We start from the raw sequence: 20,694 nt of genomic DNA, 5'->3' as shown, positions 1-20,694 counted from the left end.
AATATATATATAAACATGAAATATCATTAAACGTATCCGTATCTTGTTTTTTAGAAATTGAAGAATCGCCGTATCGATTCATATCCATATCGTGTAACCGTATCTGTGTTTCATAGATGATAAAAGTACAATTATATTTCATGTATGTAGATTCAAAAATTGAATTATAATTTAAATTATTATATAAAATGTAGGGACCTTTTTTAACATAAAAAAAAATATTTAAAAATATTTACACTCAAAACAGTTTTGGAATTTTTGCTATGAAATGTAAATATTTTTTGGATTTTTTTATTCATAAAAATTCCCCTAAAATATATTTTGATACTATATTTATAAATCATAAAACTAGTAATAGTTAATTAATAAATATTAATTGACAATAAACTGCTGTTTACAATAAAAATATTAAGATGATCTCTTAATTTGGATTGTTTAAAATCCGACAACAATTCAGAAATAGAATCTGGATGTCTTTCAAACACATTTATTAAACTCAATGTTTTTAAACCACACGTGAACACGTGGTTACATTACATTCTAAATTTTATGGTACAAAGAAAGCTGGCTACACAAAAGCCCTAATGCGAAACTAGCCTCTACTTCCAGTCGTCCACTAGTACTAACGGATGGGAATCAAAGGTAAAGACACGCTCGAAACAGCGCCTTACTGGAATACAACTTATAGTTTTTTCTTTTTTGGGGGGAAGAAGCTGACCCCTTATAAAAGATTGGGATACAACTCTCTTTCCTGATGGAAGACCTTTAACCTATTCCTATCCGAACTCAGATGACTGTACAGGCGATCCTGGTATAATTACTATATAAGATCAGCAAAACACTCGAGAAGACTTCGCAAAGAAATTCACCAACCTTCAGTAGTGCAATCCATTGCCATTGAAATAAGCATCATTAGATAGCCCATTCGCAGTCATTTTCATGTTACCATTTCTGAAGACTTCAACGCCCCCGTTTTTCGTGGTTTTCTTCCGACTCTCAGAGCTTTTTAAGATAGAGTCTAATTGGCCACACGATGCAGCTATGAGTCCTGTATGACAAAATAAAAATGTCAGTTGATCATTTCATTATTAATACTTAAAAAAACGCATGAATTATTAACATGTTTTTCCAAGTGCATCTTCCCATCCATCTCAATAATATATCTAAAGGAAGCCTAGCCTACCAATTTAAGTTGCAAGATCAATAAAAAAAAATGTTTTCTTCTTTTACATCACAATAGAACCTTTTTTTTCAATAAGAAAGTAATCCTCATTCCTCACGATAGCCCCACATTTTAAGTAATCAAAAATCTAAAATGAATAAAATAGCTAACGTGATGTGAAATCCTCTCAAAGAAAAATTCCATACTATTTCCTTATTCGTATGGCCGACTAATCCATGACAATTCTACACTAAGGAAAGAAGTGTCAAAACCCTTTCTCAGTTAAAACAAAAAATATACAATCAAAGAACCTTCTACCTTAAGAACCTTCTAACTTATTTGTGTAATGACAACTACCACTTCCTTAGAACATTAACATGTGCCCATTATATTTTTTCATGCACTCAACAAGCAGACCAAGAGGCCAGTTCATGCCTAATGTGCTTAATAAGTATTTTGGCACGTTACCAAGAAATTTTAGTGTTAAAAGTGTAATGCGCACAACACATTATCAAATCTAAGATGTTAACCATCCAATGGTTTGAAGCACAAGGCACACTCCAAAGAGACAGGTCCTTGCCCATTTGAAAGCAAGAATTGCACCGATAACTTCTCTTAAGGCGAGACGCACACTTTAAGAAATATTCATAAAACAAGTAAATACCCAACAATTATAAGACATGGAAATGTTAAAAAATCATTCAATATTCAAACAAAAACTAATTATTAATTAAGAAAACACAGATGAGCTTAAATAATTAAGAACATTAAAAAAAAAAGGTCCTAAAACTCTAACTCAAATCCATTAACTTATTTGATTCAGATCTATCATGATTCCTCGTATTTTGGGACGCTTCAACTATCAAGTTTTTCAATTATATAATTAATAATGAAAATTCGACAAAATATTATCATCCCAAAAAAGTTTACTAAGTAAGACCTACTTTTTACGTTCTTACTCAACTTTCTATTATAAGTAAACATAACTACTACAAGATGTATGTTTTTCTTTTTCCCTTTTTTAAACTATTTAGTGAGTAGTTTGAATCCATTAACAATAGTATCACGATTAACATTTTCTTAATAATGATTTATTTTGAGAATTTTTTAATACATTACATCATTATTTGATTCAGACAACAATCTGTCTTGGTATCCTCCAAGTCAGATATTATGCACTTGAGCCTGAATGTTCCACACATGCACAATAAAGAAATAGCAATAATAAAAATTAGGTCAAAAAATTCCCTTTTGATCCCTGAGGTTTCACCCGTTAGTTGACTAATGGAAAAATGATATGGCCGTTAAATATGATTAGTTAACTAGCTGATTTAGCAAAAATTATCATAATATTGTTTTTGTGGACAGCTCCCTCTCTCCTTTTCCCGTGTCCACCCTCTCCTTCCACCTTCCACCACCATATTGCACCTTTTCCGTTGCCATGGTCGCTGCTAGTGAAGAACAAAGGTCTTTCTCCCCCAACTTCCTCACTCTGGTTCTTCGCAAAATACCAAAATTCACTCTATTTTTTGTGCGAAAAAACCTACGTAAACTTGAAGATAAAAGCTCAGAAGGCAAGGCCACCATGCTTTACTCCATTCTGAAGGTATTGCTCTGTTTTCCTATTTTCTTTTTCTTCTTTAATGTTTAGATAGAGGAGCGAAAAAATTGAATTACTGCTTTGTGCCCTCTATCTGTTAGTCAACCTCAGCAGTATGACTTTGGAACTCATGCACGGTGCCTCTAGTTCCAACTTCCAAGCCGTCAGCACTGCTCCCACGTCTAATTTTCGTTTTTTCTAATAAAATATGACCAATACTATTTTTTCTGTACAAAAAATACAGTGAAATTTTGTAATGGTGAAAAGAACAAGAGTGCAGAAGTAGACCTTCGTTCTTCACCAGTCACAACCATGGCAACAGAAAAGGTGCAAAATATGGTGGTGGAAGGTTGATGGGGAGGGTGAAGAGGGGGAAAATGAGCGAGGGAGGCCAATCATTAAAAAAAAAAAAGGAAAAAAAAAAACAATACTACAATAATTTTTGCCAAATCATTTAGCTGACTAATCATATTTGATGGCCACATCCATTTTGCCGTTAGTCAACTAACGGTCCAAGTAACTTCAGAGATCATTTAGAACTATTTCTCAAACCTCGAGAATTAAAGTGTTCATTTAGAACGCCAGAGACCAAATAGACATCAACTTCAAACCTCAAGGACCAAAAATGCATTTTGCCCTAAAAATTAAAAGGGAACGTGATGGGTAACAGCCAATAGCTTTTTGAAAGAAAAATATTAGAGTATGGGCATGCAATCTTTTGAAGAAGATTGAACAAATGATGAATGTGAGAGGAAGAAGAACCAGTAAAAAACGAAAATTCTTGTTGAAGCTTGTAGAAGTATTAAAGGAGAACTAACATAAGAACCTTAAGCTTATAGTCTATCGAGCCTCACTTCATTTCCCACTCTATACTATGCTAAATCCAAAAAAAAACAAAAAGGATGAAGAATTTTGATCGAGGGTTTATTCCATAATAACAGTGGATGTATAATGAACATATATGTTCATGTCAATAAAAAGGTGCACATGGCTAGTAGCACCAGAAAAAAGGCGGGCAACCCACATGAACTTCACAGTCGTCTCTTGCTTAGACTTGAGAAGGCTAGTGCTTCATGTATATGTTAAAAGAGAAACTCCACTAGTTAATCTGAATAATGAAAAGGGGGCACATTAACCAAACTAGATGCCATGTTTCACAGATATATTAAAAGATAGCACCTCCACTAGTTAATCTGAACAATGAAAAGGGAGCACATTAACCAAACTTGAGTGCCATGTTTCATAGATATCAATATAGCACCTCCACAATTTATTGTGACATGATAGGAACCACAATGAAATCAAACTACGTTGAAATGTAAACGGTGAAAACTCTCATAATAAACCAAGTGTTATTACCTTCAGACAGCTAACAGTGCCATATTATTTGAAACCTTTATGCTCAAACTTACTAAGTTGTCACTCGAGTCCACTATACAACATCAAAAGTTGCTCTGTTAATGATGAATAAAATGCTGTTTCTTCAACTGCTCATCTAACGACATATCCTAATGTCACCCTAACAAAGGTCCTTGAAGGAGAGTGGAATCCTATATTCCATTATAGAAGGTAGTATAGTATTGATAACATTTTTTTTCTTTTTTGTAGGAATACTCATCTAAATAACATAAAACAACAAATTACTTGCTCGCATAAGACTAATATTTAACATCAAGCATAATGCGATCAGGGATGAGAGAGAATGTACCCAAGAATAATGCTGAAGGTTTTCCCGGTCTTGATTTAAATTCAGGATGGAATTGAACACCAATGAAGTATGGATGACAAGCCAACTCAACAATCTAAAACATTTAACATACCAACCATTTTAGAGGGATTATGTGAACATTGTCGCATAAGATTTTATAAGGTAGGAAATCATACCTCCATGCGCTGACCTGTTTCGTCCTTGCCAGTGAATGTGAGTCCAGCATTTTCAAGCCGTGATACCATATGAGGATTAACCTGCCCATATTCAATTTTCCCTTTTTCCTCAGTTAAATGCTTCTACTATTTAAAGAAAATTAAGAAAATCAAAAGTAATTTAAACTTACCTCGTATCTATGCCTATGTCTCTCATCAATGAAACTTTTATTCCCATACCTGAAAGATTTGAAATCACGTGCCTCTAATTAGCAATAATACCTAAATCATCTTTTATTATTATTATTATTTTGTTTTCAAATACTTGGAAACTATTAGGCGAGTTGAATAGAATATTATGCATTTATTTAGGATGAGCTCTCAAAGATTTACTCATCTAATTCAAAACAGAAGTACTTACAGTTTTGCAGACTTGCAATCCATAACCTGAAAATATGTTCTCCTAGAACCAAGGCGCATGGTTCCACCCATGTGTGTTTTAGAAACCTGAGATAATAGCATAAGATTAAAAAGAGTAATATATAGGAAGGAATAAGCACTACAATGCCCCCCAAAGAAAAAAACTTCATTAGAAAATACCTCAGGCATAAATATAACACATGGATTCTTTGTGCTCGTATCAAATTCAGTGCTGTTAGCATCTTTCAAATTAAGAACAGATCGTGCAAACTCAATGACAGCAATTTGCATTCCTAGGCATATGCCAAGGAATGGAACTTTGTTTTCTCGAGCATACTTCGATGCAAGGATTTTCCCTTCCACTCCTCTATCTCCAAAACCACCTGGAACTAGTATACCATCTGCACCCTGAAGATCATGGCTAATTAGTGTGTCTAACAACAGAGCTACCAAACTAAAAGAATAATAAAATCCAAAGGAGGTATGCAAGGCAGCAAGCCTGGTATCCTTGAATCATTTACGATGCACACCTTCAACAGCTTCCATGCAGCCTTATGAGCAGCTGGATTCTGCAGTACAAAAAGTCCCCTGCATTAGGCACGCTGCTGGAAATAAATATATGGGGAAAACATCAAGCATTCAACTCTAAAACCTCTTGAGCCGTAGCATCTTCAAGATCTCCAGCTGGAACCCAGTCCACGACGAGTTTCTTTAAACATCTGAGAGAGGCATGCTTCAGAGCCTACATAGAGTATTGCATTTTGTATCAGATATCTGTTTCTAAAGCTAAGATGACGTAAACTTAAAATCCAAAACAATGGAGCAAATAAATTAGCACCTTCTGGACAAGTACCATGTTCCGGCACATTAAAGACATAACACGGACAAATAAGTTCACAAAATTATCATAGAATTGTCTTCAACACAAACATTATGCTATGGAAAGTGAACCATAAAACGAAATGTAGTCAAACACTCCAATAAAAAAACTAAGAGCATATAGATCTTTATCTTCACTATTTTAAAAGGCAGGATACCTGTCCTTTATATAAAATTTAAATTTCAAATCTACCTTCAGTTTCAATAGTGACAATTTAGCCCTCGGGCCTCAATAATGACAATTTATGTTTCAGTTATTATGTTACTCTATGAAAATTAAATTAATACTTATGTCCTAAAATTAAAATGAATCACGTCAAATAAAATTGTTCCTGAATTCATAACACTAAAATTAAAATTTTAAAATAGGTAAAAAGAAAAAAAAAACGGGACTAAAATCTAAGAAAAAACTTTTTAAAAAAAGATTGTAACATCATTATCAAATAAAATCTGAGAATTTTTAAATGGGTTAAAAATACAATATACGAGCCATAAAATAAAAACTTTCTAGTTGTAATATTATTTGCCAGCTCTAGAGATTTATCAGATACTAAAGATTTGTTTTGTATTAAAATTTCATTAGTGAATAATTTCCACACAGTAAAAGAAGCCAAGGAATTGTACATGTACTTAAAATGGAAGACAAACAAAAGTGTTTTGTTTTATAAATTGGCTAAAATTCTAAAAGTAAGTTTGAAAAAAAACATAAAAACCTTTATCAAATAAAGTTGTATTATAATTAAGAATACGTGTATTACACATAAAAGTTTTCTATTGCATGAAAGTACTAATAGCCTCTCAAACAATGAGGTAATATTAGTTACCAACTACTAGGTTGACCCAGAGCTAGAAATATAATTAGGTTGAAACTAAGGGACTTAGGTGATTGTTTATAGCCCTGGGGTATGATAGTAATTTACCTTACCTTAATTTTCTTTCCTTTTTTGTATTAAGGCTTGTTGGAGCCTATAAATAAGAACCCTCGTGTAGCTTTCATGTGATGTTAAAAATAATAAAAAGGAGACTCTATCGTGGTTTTTTCTCCCTGTTCTAGGGTTTTCCATGTAAATCTTGTATTTTCTGTTTCTATCTTTCAACATGGTATCAGAGCATGGTGACAAAATCCTAGCCGTCGTCGACGAAAACCAATTGGTGCAAGATAACATTAGGTCTTCACCACCCCTACTTTCGCCACCGTTGCCGATGGAACCTCCGACTGCAGCAGCCACCGTTGCCGCCGCCGCCTCTACTGTCCAAGCCGCCATTGACCGGTATCTTAAATCCCTGCACATACATCTGCTGCAACATCCGATTGGAAACCCTAGTGCGGCCGCTTTGTTCCCCAATGCCGCCGTCGGTGGCCGCTTCATCCAATCGCAGGAATTTGAAGTCGGTGTTGTTGAGTCTTCTGCCCACCACAGAGGCAAGTCACTAGTCGCGCATGATGTGCCGGCTACGAGCTATAGTCAACAACAGTTAGCTAATCTTCAGGCGAGTTTTCAACAACAAATCGCTGCTCCTGAGGCAGCCCCAGGAGCTTCCACAAACTTAAATTCAAGTGTATTGAATTCAAACATTCCTTCCGGTCTACCGATGTATCCAGAGAATCCGGTAACTTCTTTCCCTACTTTAACTACTGAAAACTATTTGTCTAGTTCTATAGGAAATCCCACATGCTTAATTGCAGGAGAAAAGTTAAATGGCCAGAATTATTTCTTCTAGTCTCAGTCCATTAAAATGACTCTCGAGAGGCATCATAGGTTTGGGTATCTAACTGATGAGATACCTAAACCTAGACCAGGGGACCCTCAAGAGTACATTTGAAAAGGAGAAGACTCCTTGCTATGATCATTGCTGATTAATAGTATAGAGCCTCAGATAGGGAAACCATTGTTGTATGCTACAACTGCTCGAGATATCTGACATGCAGTTCAGAAATTATATTCTAAGAGGCAGAATGTGTCTCGTCTTTACACTTTGCGTAAACAAGTTGACGAGTGAATCTGGTCGTCGACGAAAATCTGGTTGGGCTCTTGTGAGTGAATCTGCAAGTACTTCTCAGCCACAACCTCAAATGAATTGTCAAATGACTGCTATCTCTTCCCTTAGGACCATAGCTCAATCAGGTACATCACAATCCTTAAGTCTCCTAAGTATAAATGACAATAAACCATGAATACTTGATTCAAGGGCTACAGATCATTTAACTGGGTCATCGGATAACCTTTTTATCGTAACTTCCGTGTGCTGGTAATGAAAAGTCCAGAATTGCAAATGGGTCTTTTGCTCTTATTGCGAGCAAGGGTCATATTTCTCCCTTCCATGGTTTAACTTTATAGAATGTGTTGCATGTACCTAAAATATCTTACAATCTCTTATCTATTAATAAAATAACCAGAGATCTCAACTGTCAAGTTGCCTTCTCACCGGATAACTTTTTCTTTCAGGACTTGAGCTCGAGGAGGACGATTGGCACTAGCCGACACAATAGAGGACTCTACTTCCTTGATGGTGATGCTTCTTCTAGGAACATCTATAGGACTAGTTTGTTATCTTCTTATTTTTCAACTTCAGAAAAAGATTCTATGTTGTGGCATTTTCGCCTTGGTCATCCAAATTTTCAATATATGAAATTTTTATTTCCTCATTTATTCAATAAAGTTGATGTCTCTTCTTTGTCTTGTGATGTGTGCATTTGTGCAAAACAACATAGGGTCACCTTTCCTTCTCAACCTTACAAACCTTCTCAGCCCTTTGCTCTTATTCATAGTGATGTCTGGGGTCCCTTTAGTGTTACCACTTCTTTAGGAAAGCGGTGGTTTGTGACCTTTATCGATGATCATACCCGTCTTACGTGGGTCTTTCTACTCACTGATAAATCAAAGGTTTCATCGATATTTCAACAATTTTACACCACTATTGAGATTCGGTTCAATACCAAAATTGCTATTCTTCGAAGTGACAATGGTCGTGAATTTCTCAATAATACCCTTCGTGAATATTTGTCTTCTAAAGGCATTGTTCACCAATGTTCGTGTTCCTATACTCCTTAATAGAATGGGGTGGCTAAAAGGAAAAATCTTCATCTCCTCGAGGTTGCCCGATCTCTCATGCTATCTACTTCTCTTCCATCTTATTTGTGGAGAGATGCAGTTCTTACTGTAGCTCATCTTATCAACCGAACGTCTTCTCGTGTTCTCCATCTCCAAACTCCTCTTGAATGCCTCAATGAGTCATACCCGACCACACGGCTTATTCCTTATGTTCCTCTCCGGGTTTTTGGGTGCTCTGTCTTTGTCCATAGTCATGGCCCTAACCAAATTAAGTTTACCCCGCATGCTCAAAAGTGTCTTCCTTGGGTATCCCTTTCACCGGCGAGGTTATAAATGCTTCCATCCTTCTTCCCGAAAGTACTTCATCTCCATGGATGTCACATTTCTTGAGGATCAACCCTTCTTCCCTATTAGTCATCTTCAGGGAGAGAGTACTAGTGAAAAGACTAACGGATCAACATCCCCAGTCTCTATTGTTCTTCCTGAACCTATCTTGAGTTCCCATGACACTGTTCTACCTACTAAATAGGTCCTTTGGCTAATATACTACAGAAAGAATCTTAGAAAGGAAATAGTGTCCCCTACTATTCCACCAGCTCCAGTCCATGAATCTGAACCAACACAAGCTCAAGGTACTATCGAATGTGTCCCTGACAATAACAACTTATGTGTTGAGGATGATATTGTTGATGTAACTGAGAATGACAGGACTAATGTGTTAGTTCCAGATATGAAGGTAGCTGACAATGATGAGACTACCACAAGAACACGAGAGTAAGACTCTATCTCAGGCTGAAAGATGCGATCAAAATCCTACTACAGATGGGAAAGCAGATGAGAAGTCAGACAAACCTGGGGACTATGATGTTTCTTTTGACATGCCCATTTCCTTAAGAAAGGGCACCAAGTGAGTTTAGGGCTTTCACTGCCAGTCTTGACACAATAGCAATACCAAAAAACATACAGGTGGCTATGGAAATTCTTGAGTGGAAGACTATCGTTATGGAAGAAATGAGAGCTCTTGAAAAAAAATAATACATGGGACCTTGTTGCTCTCCCAAAATGGCACAAAATAGTTGGGTGCAAGTGGGTATTTACTCTGTAGTATAAATTTGATGGAACTCTAGACAGGTACAAGGCCAGACTTGTAACGAAAGGGTTTACTCAGACCTATGGGATAGACTATTCAAAAACTCTCTCCAATAGCGAAGTTAAACACAATATGGGTTCCTCTCTGTTGCAGTTGCTGAAAATGTTGTTAAGCCCTATGGGCATTTTAGTCTTTTTACGTGGTGTCTATAGTCTAGGGTTTCATACTTTTGGTTATATATACATGTTCTTGTATTGTGTACTGTGTATCAAAAATTAATAAAAAACTCTTATCGTGGTTTTTTCTCCCTGGTCTAGGGTTTTCCACGTAAATTTGGTGTTTTCTCTTCTACTCTTTATTTTTCAATATGGTATCAGAGCACGGTGATGAGACTATAGCTAGGATAGAAAAAATTCAGTCGTCAACCCTAGCAAGGGATGGAACAACAATGGACAATTCCCAAAGTGCTGAAATTAGGGCTACCGTCGACCAATATTTACGCTCGTTACTTGGGCCGTTACAGATCCAACCGTCGTAAGGCATGTAGCCGTTGATCGAACAGACCCAACTAACCATTTTTAATCCATCATGCAGCCGTACAGTGGGGCGCCTCCAATTGGCCATTTTTCATCCCCAATTGGTCATTTTTCATCTGTCGCGCAACCGTTCAAGTGATTGCTCCAGCCACCGTTGGAGGTCCTCCATCGCAGCCTTCACTTCTGCCCAGTCACAGCCCAATCGGTCTTCATTCACAACCTCCAATCACAGCCCAGACGTGCCATCAATCGCTTCTGCCCGGCACTTTGAACCAACCAATCCAGCCGAACCAACTGGTCCAGCCAATCCCGATCCAGCCGAACCAACCCATCTAGCCAAACTTGGTCCAACCAAACCCGATCCAACAAGACCAGCCAATTCATCAGGCTTCTTTCTTTGTATAGCCGGTCACTTCTCCCACACCAGCAGAGACCGTTTTTTCAGGGGTTTATAGGCAGAAACAACCCACAGTGGGTTTTGGTGGGACCATAGGGTTTCAACAGCAACTGGCAAATTTGCAGCAACTGATTTCTGCGCTTGGGGCAGCCATTAGATCCACGGCAATTCCTTCGACTAACTTTCATCCAGATGCATATTCGGGCTTTCCATTATGTTCAGAAATACTGGTAACTGCTTACCCTACTTTACCTATTGCAAACGTTATGTCTGGTTCTGTGGGAAATTCTACAGAAATATCTATCAAAGAAAAACTTAATGGCCAGAACTATTTTTCTTGGTCTCAATCTGTGAAAATGGTCCTCGAGGGATGGCACAAGTTCGAATATCTAACCGGGGAGATACCAAGACCGAACCCTGGGAATCCTCAGGAACGTATATGGAAGGGAGAGGATTCTCTCCTCCGCTCGATTTTGATAAACAGTATGGAACCCCAGATCGGGAAGCCCCTACTTTATTCAGCATCAGCTCAAGATATTTGGGAAGTTGTCCAAAAACTATATTCAAAGAGGCAGAACGCTTCACGACTTTATACATTAAGGAAACAAGTATATGAGTGCAAGCAGGGGACTCGTGATGTAACGTCCTATTTCAATAAATTGTCACTATTGTGGCAAGAAATAGATCTGTGTCGCGAAGTAGTTTGGAATTGCCCAGTCGACAGGGTTCAGTATTCGAAGATTGAGGAGGCTGACCGCGTATATGATTTTCTGGCTGGCTTGAACTCAAAATTTGATGGTGTCCGGAGCCGAATTTTTGGGACGGATACCGATGTCGTCCCTGATAGAAGTTTGCTCCGAAGTCAGATTAAAAGAGGATAGAACCAACGCTATGAATGGTTTGGCAACCACCACCTTAGACTCTGTTGCGTTTGGAGTCAAGTCGTCTGGGTCAGAAAGTGACAAACAGAATGGAAAGTCCCCACCAATTTGTAAACAATGTAAGAAACCATGGCACACAAAAGACCAATGCTAGAAATTACATGGTCGTCCACCAAATGGCAAGCGGCGCCCTCCAAATGATAAGTCTAAATCCAGTCGAGCCTTCGTTGGTGAAACGGTTGATGATGCTCCCCAAGTGGCGGCCAGCCATGTGGATCCAGGTACAGTTGGAACCAGCAATATTGTCCAATCAGGTACTCCTCAGTCCTTTAGTTTCTTTGTTGAGGGGGATGTATCCTGGATTCTAGACTCAAGAGCAACTGATCACTTAACTAGATCATCTGATCAATTCCTCTCCTATTATCCAAGCGCTGGAAATGAGAGAATACGAATTGCAGGTGGGTCTTTTGCCCCCATTGCTAGAAAGGGTCACTTATCTCTGATTTAGGGATTAATTTTACAGAATGTTTTACATGTGTCACAGATATCTTACAATTTACTATCGGTCAGTAAAATAACCAGAGATTTGAACTGCAAAGTTGTTTTCTCATCAGATGATATTTTATTTCAGGACCTGAGCTCGAGGAAGACGATTGGCACTACTCGGCAAAATAGGGGGCTCTATTTCCTCTCAGATAATGCTTCTTCTAGGAGATTGTCTAAGACTAGTTTATTGTCTTCTCTTACTATTTCTGAAACTAATTATTTATTATAGCACTTTCGTCTTGGACATCCAAACTTATATGAAATATTTGTTTCCCCATTTATTTCGTAATGTGAATGTGTCGTCTTTGTCTTGTGAAGTTTGTATAAGCAGCCCAGAGCCTCCTTTACTTCACAACCCTATAAACCTTCCCGATCCTTCCACTTGATACATAGTGACGTCTGGGGTCCGTCTAATGTCACAACTGTGTCAGGTAAACGGTAGTTTGTCACCTTCATAGATGATCATACCCGTCTTACATGGGTGTTCCTTCTTACAAAAAAATCTGAAGTGATGACGATATTTCAACAGTTTTACACTACCGTCGAAACTCAATTCAATACCAAAATCATCATTCTTCGAGGTGACAATGGACGTGAATTTATTAATCAGTCCCTTCGTGAGTTTTTAACCTCTAAGGTATCATCCACCAGAATCCTCAGCAGAATGAGGTGGCTGAGCGAAAAATCGCCACCTCATTGAAGTAGTCTGATCTCTCATGATACCTGCATTCTTACCCTCGTACCTATGGGGAGATGTACTTACTGCAGCTCATCTCATCAATCGGATGCCCTCCCGTGTACCTTTGAGTGGGCAGGATCAGTTATTGACAAAAAGTCTACATCAGGATATTGTACCTTTGAGTGGGGTAACCTGATCACTTGGAGAAGTAAGAAGCAAAGTGATGTTGCTAGAAGTAGTGCTGAGGCTGAATACAGAACTATGAGTTTGGGAATTTGTAAAGAAATTTGGTTGAAAAGTACTACCTGATCTTCATCAAGATGGTGTCTTACCGATGAAGAAACTCTATTGTGATAATAAAGTGGCTATAAGCATAGCCAATAATCCAGTACAACATGATCATACGAAACATGTGGAATTGATAGATACTTTATAAAAGAGAAATTGGCAGTATCTGTATTCTGTATGTTCCATCAAATCAACAAGTTGCTGATGTTCTTACTGAAGGGTTATTCAGGCAAAATTTTGACTCATGTGTTAGCAAGTTAGGTCAGATTGACATCTAAGCCCCAACTCGAGGGGGAGTGTCGAAACTAAGGGACTTAGGTGATGGTTTATAATCCCAGGGGTATGATAATAATTAATCTTACCCTAATTTTCTTTCCTTTTTTGTATTAAGGCTTGTTAGAGCCTATAAATAAGAACCCTCGTGTATCTTTTTGTGATGTTAAAAATAATAAAAAGGAGACTCTCTATCACGGTTTTTTCTCCTTGTTCTAGGGTTTTTCACGTAAACCTTGTGTCTTCTATTTCTATCTTTTAACAAATTCATACTGTAGGTTTTTAAAAATAAAGAAAACAGGATTGAAATTTCATTAATGAATAATTTTCAAACAATAAAAGTAAGCCAAGGAGTTGTATTCGGAAGGAAAATGAACTGAAAATAACAAGAAATCCAAGCTCAGAAAATTTAGAACAAAGGAATATATCTAAAAAGCTAGGATAGATGATATCCATAGAGAAGCCTATGGAGCCTACAAAAGCTGTATTTCATTATATATTGTATGTTGTTCACCGTAAACATGAAAACCGTTGTAGAAACTGATAGGAACTAGAAATTGCAGTGAAAAACTAAGGAAATTAAGGGTGATTAATATTACTGCTAAAGAGGGACAATGCAAAACGTTGGCAGCTCAATTTCTAATATGCACTCAAGGAAGCTTAAAACATTTTGCTACGAGAGAAAAATGCACGAGTTTATAGAGTCTGCCATTTCCATGTAATGATGTACAACCACACATACTGCACAAGTGTCTAAAAAAATAAAACCATTTTATTTATGACAACATAATAAAACAGCGTATTGAATCCTTAATGCCATACATGGTATCCAAATGTTAAAGACCTAAGAAGCAAAGATGCGGATACAGATACGATACTATACGGCGATATGCCAATTTATAAAAAACTAAGATATGGATACGTTGAATATACGTTATTATATGTATGTGTGTGTATATATATATATGATAATGCCCAATGATTTAGATAGTGAGAGAGAAGAGAAGAATGAAGATTTAATTAAATTTCGGGTTTTTTATTTTAACTCTTTATGTTTTTATCCTTTTTATTTTTTTATTTTTTTTTTGGATTGCTTGATTTAAGTGGACTTTTATGTTTGGGAGTAATTTTAAAATAGTTAAAATCACTTTTATCATTTTCAAAATCACCGTGAAACATGTTTAATCCTTCCAATCTAAATTTGATAATATGAAAATTGTATTTAAAAATGTAAAATTGAAAACTAAATTAATTTTGAATAATTAAAAGTGTGTTTTCGAGTGATTTTAAAAATGAAAAAAGTGATTTTGATGATTTTAAAATCAATCTGAAAGACGCAATTAAATAAAATGGTTTGTGGGTTGGGCTTAAAGTTGGGGGAAAAAAAACCAGCATATCTCCCCTTCACGTATCTAGAAGCAGATAGGCATATCTGAAATTTTTTTTAAAAAAGGTAAAAAATCAGATACTTCAAATCACGTATCAAACACATATCTTCCGCGTGTCTAATATGTATCTGACATCGATTCTTTGCATAACTAGAAGTATTCGTGCTTCCTAGGTTAAGACCATAGCGAAAGAGCAAACAGCAACTTTCTTCAAATTTTAGTATGACATTCTTCTTGAAGCTTATACAACACTCATGGTCAAAATTACCTTTTAGGTGCAAGGGAGGATACTATCTTGAGTAAAGATAAAGCAAAATATATTCTTAAAAAAATGGAAATAAAATACCTTAAAGGGACGATTTTTACCACATGCTGTGGATGTTTCTTCACATGTTAGCATAATAAAAGAGAAAAAGAAGTTCGGAAAAAAAAGATAGAAAAATGCACGAGTTTAAAAAAATCAAATGGGTCTTCATTAGTTTCAAGTTCAACCTTTGCAAGCTTTTCATCTTTTTATTTCGGGCTTGTTCGAGTTTAAGTGTTCATTTGGATGGTGGGTTTCTCTTTAGTTATGTGTTCATTTGGATGGTGGGAATTTTTCTTGAGAGTTTTTGTCTTTATGTTGTATTTTGGTTATTGCCTGTATTGGCATTGTATTGGCATGTTTGAAGTTAACACTTTGTTTTCTCTCTTGTACTTTGAGCATTGGGCTCTTTCATTATTATCAATGAATAGTCTTGTTTCCGTTTCAAAGAAAAAAAGGAAGAAGAGGATAGAGGCAAAAAAAAGAAGATGAAGCTAAACAGAACAAAAAATAATAGAGTGGGATTAAGGTAAATTAAGGCATCTTGGTCAAATCCTCAATTAATTAGGATTGTGATTAGTTTTCTTGATTAATTAAGATTAGGATTAGTTTCTTTCATTAATTAGGATTAGGATTAGTTTGTTTTCTAATTTTCTATAAATAGAGGGATTGCCTCCTCATATGGATAACTTTTAATTGATAACTTTGAATAATTATTGGAGATTTCTCTCCTTTTTATCTCTTAGGCTACATCAAAAAATGTTCATGAGGGATCTTACATGGAATGTAATGGAGGAAAAACTCCCAAATTTATCAAATGAGTAACACTGAGGTGAACAATGGTATGAGTTGCCGAGTCTAAGGCAATAGACCAGTGCACTCAGCAGATGAAGGCACTTTTTAAAACACTGCTTGTAATATTTTATGCTAAGTATGGCCAATTGATATTTTTAGAATTCAGTGAAGGCATTGGCTTTGTAGAATTCAGTAATCTGACCTGCTGTTACTTGTTCAAGTGTAATTTATAGTTTAAACTTAAAGCATGGGATACAGTCAATGTTATCCACAGTGTGTGAAAGTGACAATCACTCTTGAAACTAAATATTAGAATAATGGATGCACAAATGACAATTCTACTCTTTAAACTGTCCAGGTACTTTTTATACTCCAGTCTTATAATATTAAGAATTAAGATCTTAATGTGTTGTCTGGTTGTACCTTCAGCACAGAAAGGTAGGAATCTGAAAGGCCCGTATACTTTCCAACCATGGCAATACGAACCTGTTAATGGCAAATATTAAAACAAATGTAAAAAGAAAAAAAAAACAAGTGGACAAGCTAAAACCTGAATTTAAAACAATGGAGAGTAGGAATCCACCGGTTCGTGTAGTGAATCACATATTTCAGCCCTAGCAGTCCACTCCTCTAAAGCGGGGCCACCAGCTATGCTGCATATGGCAGAGAGTATGAGTGCAAGAAAATGAAAGAGTACAAATCTATCTCGATGTGTGTTGCAATCATAATTGAGCTCATCAAACAAACCTGTGAAGATTCAGCACTTTCAAGATTGCTTCATGCGCCTTTTGATCCTAATAGGACAGCAAAGAAGATCAATATTTGCATCTGCTAAAAAAAAAATATCATTTATTATATGAAACTGCCTTACTTTTAAAAGTAAAGGAATATGCCAGATGTTGGGAACATCGTAAAGAGTGATGATGCTGTCCACCTAGAAGAAGTTACTTTTAGAATAATGTAAAAGTAGGCAAAAAGGGTTGATAGATCCAAATGAATATGCAGTGGATGCTAATACCGGAACATGGCAAAACTGAGAAAGTTTCCTCTTCACATTTTCATCAAGAACCTGAAACAAGTAGAACCTTGAGCCAGAATAACAAAGAAAAAATGCTGCAGTCGACCAGATATATGCCCATGGTTGAGAAACATAAATAAGATAGTAGGTAACCATTGTGCTGCGACAAGCCAAAACATGTGGGGTCAAGCCTAAACTTCGTAGTCCCCTAACACTATGCTGAGTTGGCTTTGTTTTCTGGACATAACAAAAGGCCGACCAAATCAGAAATTAAGTTTAAACAACAAATTAGTTAAGTGCCAAATCAAGTAGAAATGCTGCACTTCATTCCATTTCCGTATAATGTGAGATGGAGAGAGTTTACCTGCTCTCCAACAACTTTCAATACAGGCACAAGGCTGACATGAATCAGGCAAAAGTTACCAGAACCTGAATGGAACCGAGATTAGAAAGACCAAACAGTAGCATCTATTGACAGTAACTTCCCCCACACAAAAATTTCCTACCTACACGGTATGAGAATTGTCCAAGTGCCTCAATAAATGGCATGGACTCAATGTCTCCTGCAACCAACAATGATTAGGACCTAAATAAGTGTCAGGAATAAACTCGTTTGTGCTATATCAATCAATATCCTCATTGTATACCAATAGTTCCACCCAATTCAATCACACAAACATCAGCTGGACCATCCTTGCCATCCACTGGTATCAAAGCAGCACGCTCAATCCATTCCTGAATTGCATCAGTAATATGTGGAACAACCTATAAATCAAGGAAATAAGGCCAATAGGTTAAAAAGATGCAAATAGTTGAACAGTAATAAAGCATTACTCTCGTAGCCAGAAACTATCGACATTAAAACATTACTCAAGAAACTAGCAGAAAGAAATACCTGGACAGTTTTTCCAAGATAATCCCCTTTCCTCTCCTTATCGATAACTGACTGCCAGATCCGAAAAGAGACTTTAGCAGTTAATTCCACATCTAGGATTAATGATCATCCTGCATCACTACCTCATATACATACTGGAGATATCACTAATTTGCATAAGAAAAACTTACCTGGTAAATCTTCCCTGTAGTGATATTATTATCGTGGGTCAACTTGATATCAAGGAACCGCTCGTAGTTCCCGAGATCAAGGTCCACCTGAAGGTACAACAACAAAGCAAATCAGATTTGACAAGGCCACGGCCAGTTTCAAGCAAAAGCCCAGCACGTGTACGGACTCTTTGTCCCAATAAATCTATGCGCGCGCTGCCCCATTCATATCAATCAATTCGCATTAAGCATTAGCGTGTACATTTTTTTTTTTTTTAATATCATCATCTCGCGTGCCAATCATAAGGGGACTTCGCAACAGTCCACTCCAACTATTATATTTATAGATAAGTTAGCATAACAGAGTCTGATTTATCAATACTTTCTGACGTTAGAAACCATAAATCGAAAGAAAATGGAAGAAAAATGAGAAAAGGAAAGAAGAAGAAAAAAAAAATGGGCATAAAAAGGGGAATTTCGCATACCTCACCACCGTCATCTAACACAAAAACCTCCCCGTGTTCGAAGGGGGACATCGTTCCCGCATCTGTATTTAAGTATGGATCTGACATAACAGAAGAAATACTATCAAGCACTGAACAATTTGTTAGATGTCGATGCTGAAAAGTTATATATGAAGACAAACGATGCAGTAGTGGTAGCAATATATATTCTTAGTTAATTTTTTGAAGAACTGAGAAGCGGAAGGTGGCGTTGCCTAAATCCCCCCCCCCCAAAAAAAGAGAGAAAAAAGAAGAAGAAGAAGAAGAATATGTATGACAAGAAGAATAGAGGTGACTTGAAAATTGTCCAACCATTTGAAGTGAGAAACAAAGGACAAACGTAAAAGGAGGGGAAAGGAGAATGTTGTGTCTCAGGGAACTCTAGGCGATATAATTTGAAGTTGAGCAGCGTTTATCCGCGAAAGAGGAGTGAACCTAGTGTGAAACGGTTCAAAAGCAAAGATGATGAAGATGAAAAGAGAAGGACGAGTAGAAGAGAAAGAGACCAATTTTGATGGAAGTAACGCGAAGACCGCAGGCCTTGAGAAGCAGACCGATGCTGCTTGCGGTAACTCCTTTTCCGAGACCGCTTACAACTCCACCAGTTACCAGCACGTACTTCATTTTGTTGTATTTTTCTTCTTTTTCCTTGAAATAAGTGATTTCCAAAATGGCTTCCTTCGGATGACCTTGTAGAAAAAGGAAAAAGAGACGTTGTGATGAAGGAAAGATTTCTGAAAAACGAGAACAAAAGATGCAATTACAATCATTTCCTTCCATAATCAGAGACGAAATCAACTTACTGAAGTAGCAACTGAGAAATGTTTAATGTATGGCTGCGTTGACACGGGGGGTGAGAGAGAAAATGCGGTGGTTCCTTTTTTACTTTCTCCAATAATATGTAGGCAGGCAGAAAGGGAAGGATAGGAAGAAAGTGTCTGGAAATTGGAAAAGCAAGAGGATGATGAAATGAGAATGAATGACATTGCCAATACATAGGTGCCTTTATATAACATATCGCGCAACGCAATCCCTAAGGTTCCGATCAACAGCGAAATCCAATGACGCAATCACAATTAATGAATATAAAACAAAAAATATAGAGAGAGAGATATTTCTCCCTCCCGAGTAGGGATACTGGGTACTGGGTAGGATATATAAAAAAATTAAAATAAATAAGGACGAGCGTTTTACCGCCTTCCTTAATCTGATAGCGCTAATTAAAATTAACCTTTGGAGCGAGGACTGCACTCTCTAGTCTCCCTCCCGCTCCTTCAATTGAAGCAGTCAGCAGTGTACGCAGACAGAAACCATTTTTCATTCGCTATGCCATTTTCCCGGGATCGAATGGGGAGGAGTTGAATTCAATTTCTGGAGCACGTTGTGGAATTTGTGGCCACTGACAATGGTAGAGGACAAGCCGCTGATTTTCATAGTAGATTTGAGAAGCATTGAACTTAAGGGAGTCTCTGAATGTCAGGAATTGAAAATGGGGGACGGATGGATGCCTGGGAGATTAAAGTTGGTGCCTGGTGGATGGAGGAGAGTTGAGTAGAGAGATGAGTGAGCAACTATTTTTACGTTTTAATTTAAAAATATTATTTTCACTATTTAAAATAATAATAAAATTATATAATTAAGGTAGGAATTAAAATAATAAATAAGAACTTTGTATTAATAATAATTAAGGGCTTTTAAACCTATTCTTTAAAAGGGATTAAATTGGTCAAACTAAAACATTAATTAGGGACCAAACTGGGACCAAACTCACCCGTTTTCTAAAACTCAATAACTAAAAACATAATTTTATCTTTTTGTTTTCTTCATATTCTTTCGTCACTATTTGTCTATAGAAAAAAAAGTAGATGGCTACCCATCTTGATTAATTTGGAGGATATGAATAGGCAACAAAATAGGATAAAAATTTACAAATAAAATTTTAATGGTTCAAGCATCTTTTGTTTATGAGAAATTA

At 36.7% G+C, this 20,694-nt stretch overlaps 1 protein-coding gene across 5 annotated transcripts; it reads right to left on the bottom strand.

Annotated features, from left to right (window-relative positions):
- Window positions 1-456: 456 nt before the first annotated feature.
- LOC120069788 (uncharacterized) lies at window positions 457-20,288 on the bottom strand. Of its 5 annotated transcripts, XM_090312258.1 has the most exons (23): window positions 19,951-20,284; window positions 19,523-19,657; window positions 19,226-19,408; window positions 18,702-18,781; window positions 18,238-18,324; window positions 18,068-18,118; window positions 17,820-17,937; window positions 17,679-17,735; window positions 17,537-17,601; window positions 17,326-17,409; window positions 17,173-17,223; window positions 17,026-17,088; window positions 16,902-16,948; window positions 16,738-16,807; window positions 16,578-16,640; window positions 5,698-5,787; window positions 5,576-5,614; window positions 5,226-5,453; window positions 5,047-5,132; window positions 4,817-4,865; window positions 4,647-4,727; window positions 4,471-4,564; window positions 457-1,048 (listed from the first exon to the last, which is right to left on the bottom strand). In XM_090312258.1, the coding sequence occupies exons 3-23, from the start codon at window positions 19,341-19,343 to the stop codon at window positions 876-878; spliced, it is 1,794 nt and encodes a 597-aa protein (XP_090168384.1). In that variant the 5' UTR covers window positions 19,344-19,408; window positions 19,523-19,657; window positions 19,951-20,284; the 3' UTR covers window positions 457-875. The 5 variants fall into 5 exon arrangements, with proteins under 5 accessions (XP_090168384.1, XP_090168385.1, XP_090168386.1 ...); XM_090312259.1 differs by lacking the exon at window positions 19,523-19,657 and having other exon boundaries at window positions 19,951-20,280; XM_090312260.1 differs by lacking the exon at window positions 19,523-19,657 and having other exon boundaries at window positions 19,226-19,453; window positions 19,951-20,277.
- Between the last annotated feature and the right edge of the window lie 406 nt (window positions 20,289-20,694).

Source organism: Benincasa hispida, chromosome 3 (assembly GCF_027475165.1).
Source record: "Benincasa hispida cultivar pf3 chromosome 3, pf3_genome.v1.1, whole genome shotgun sequence".
NCBI classification, from domain to species: domain Eukaryota; kingdom Viridiplantae; phylum Streptophyta; class Magnoliopsida; order Cucurbitales; family Cucurbitaceae; genus Benincasa; species Benincasa hispida.
The sequence above is the reverse complement of the archived record's forward strand: the minus strand, read 5'-3'. Positions and strand labels throughout refer to the sequence as shown.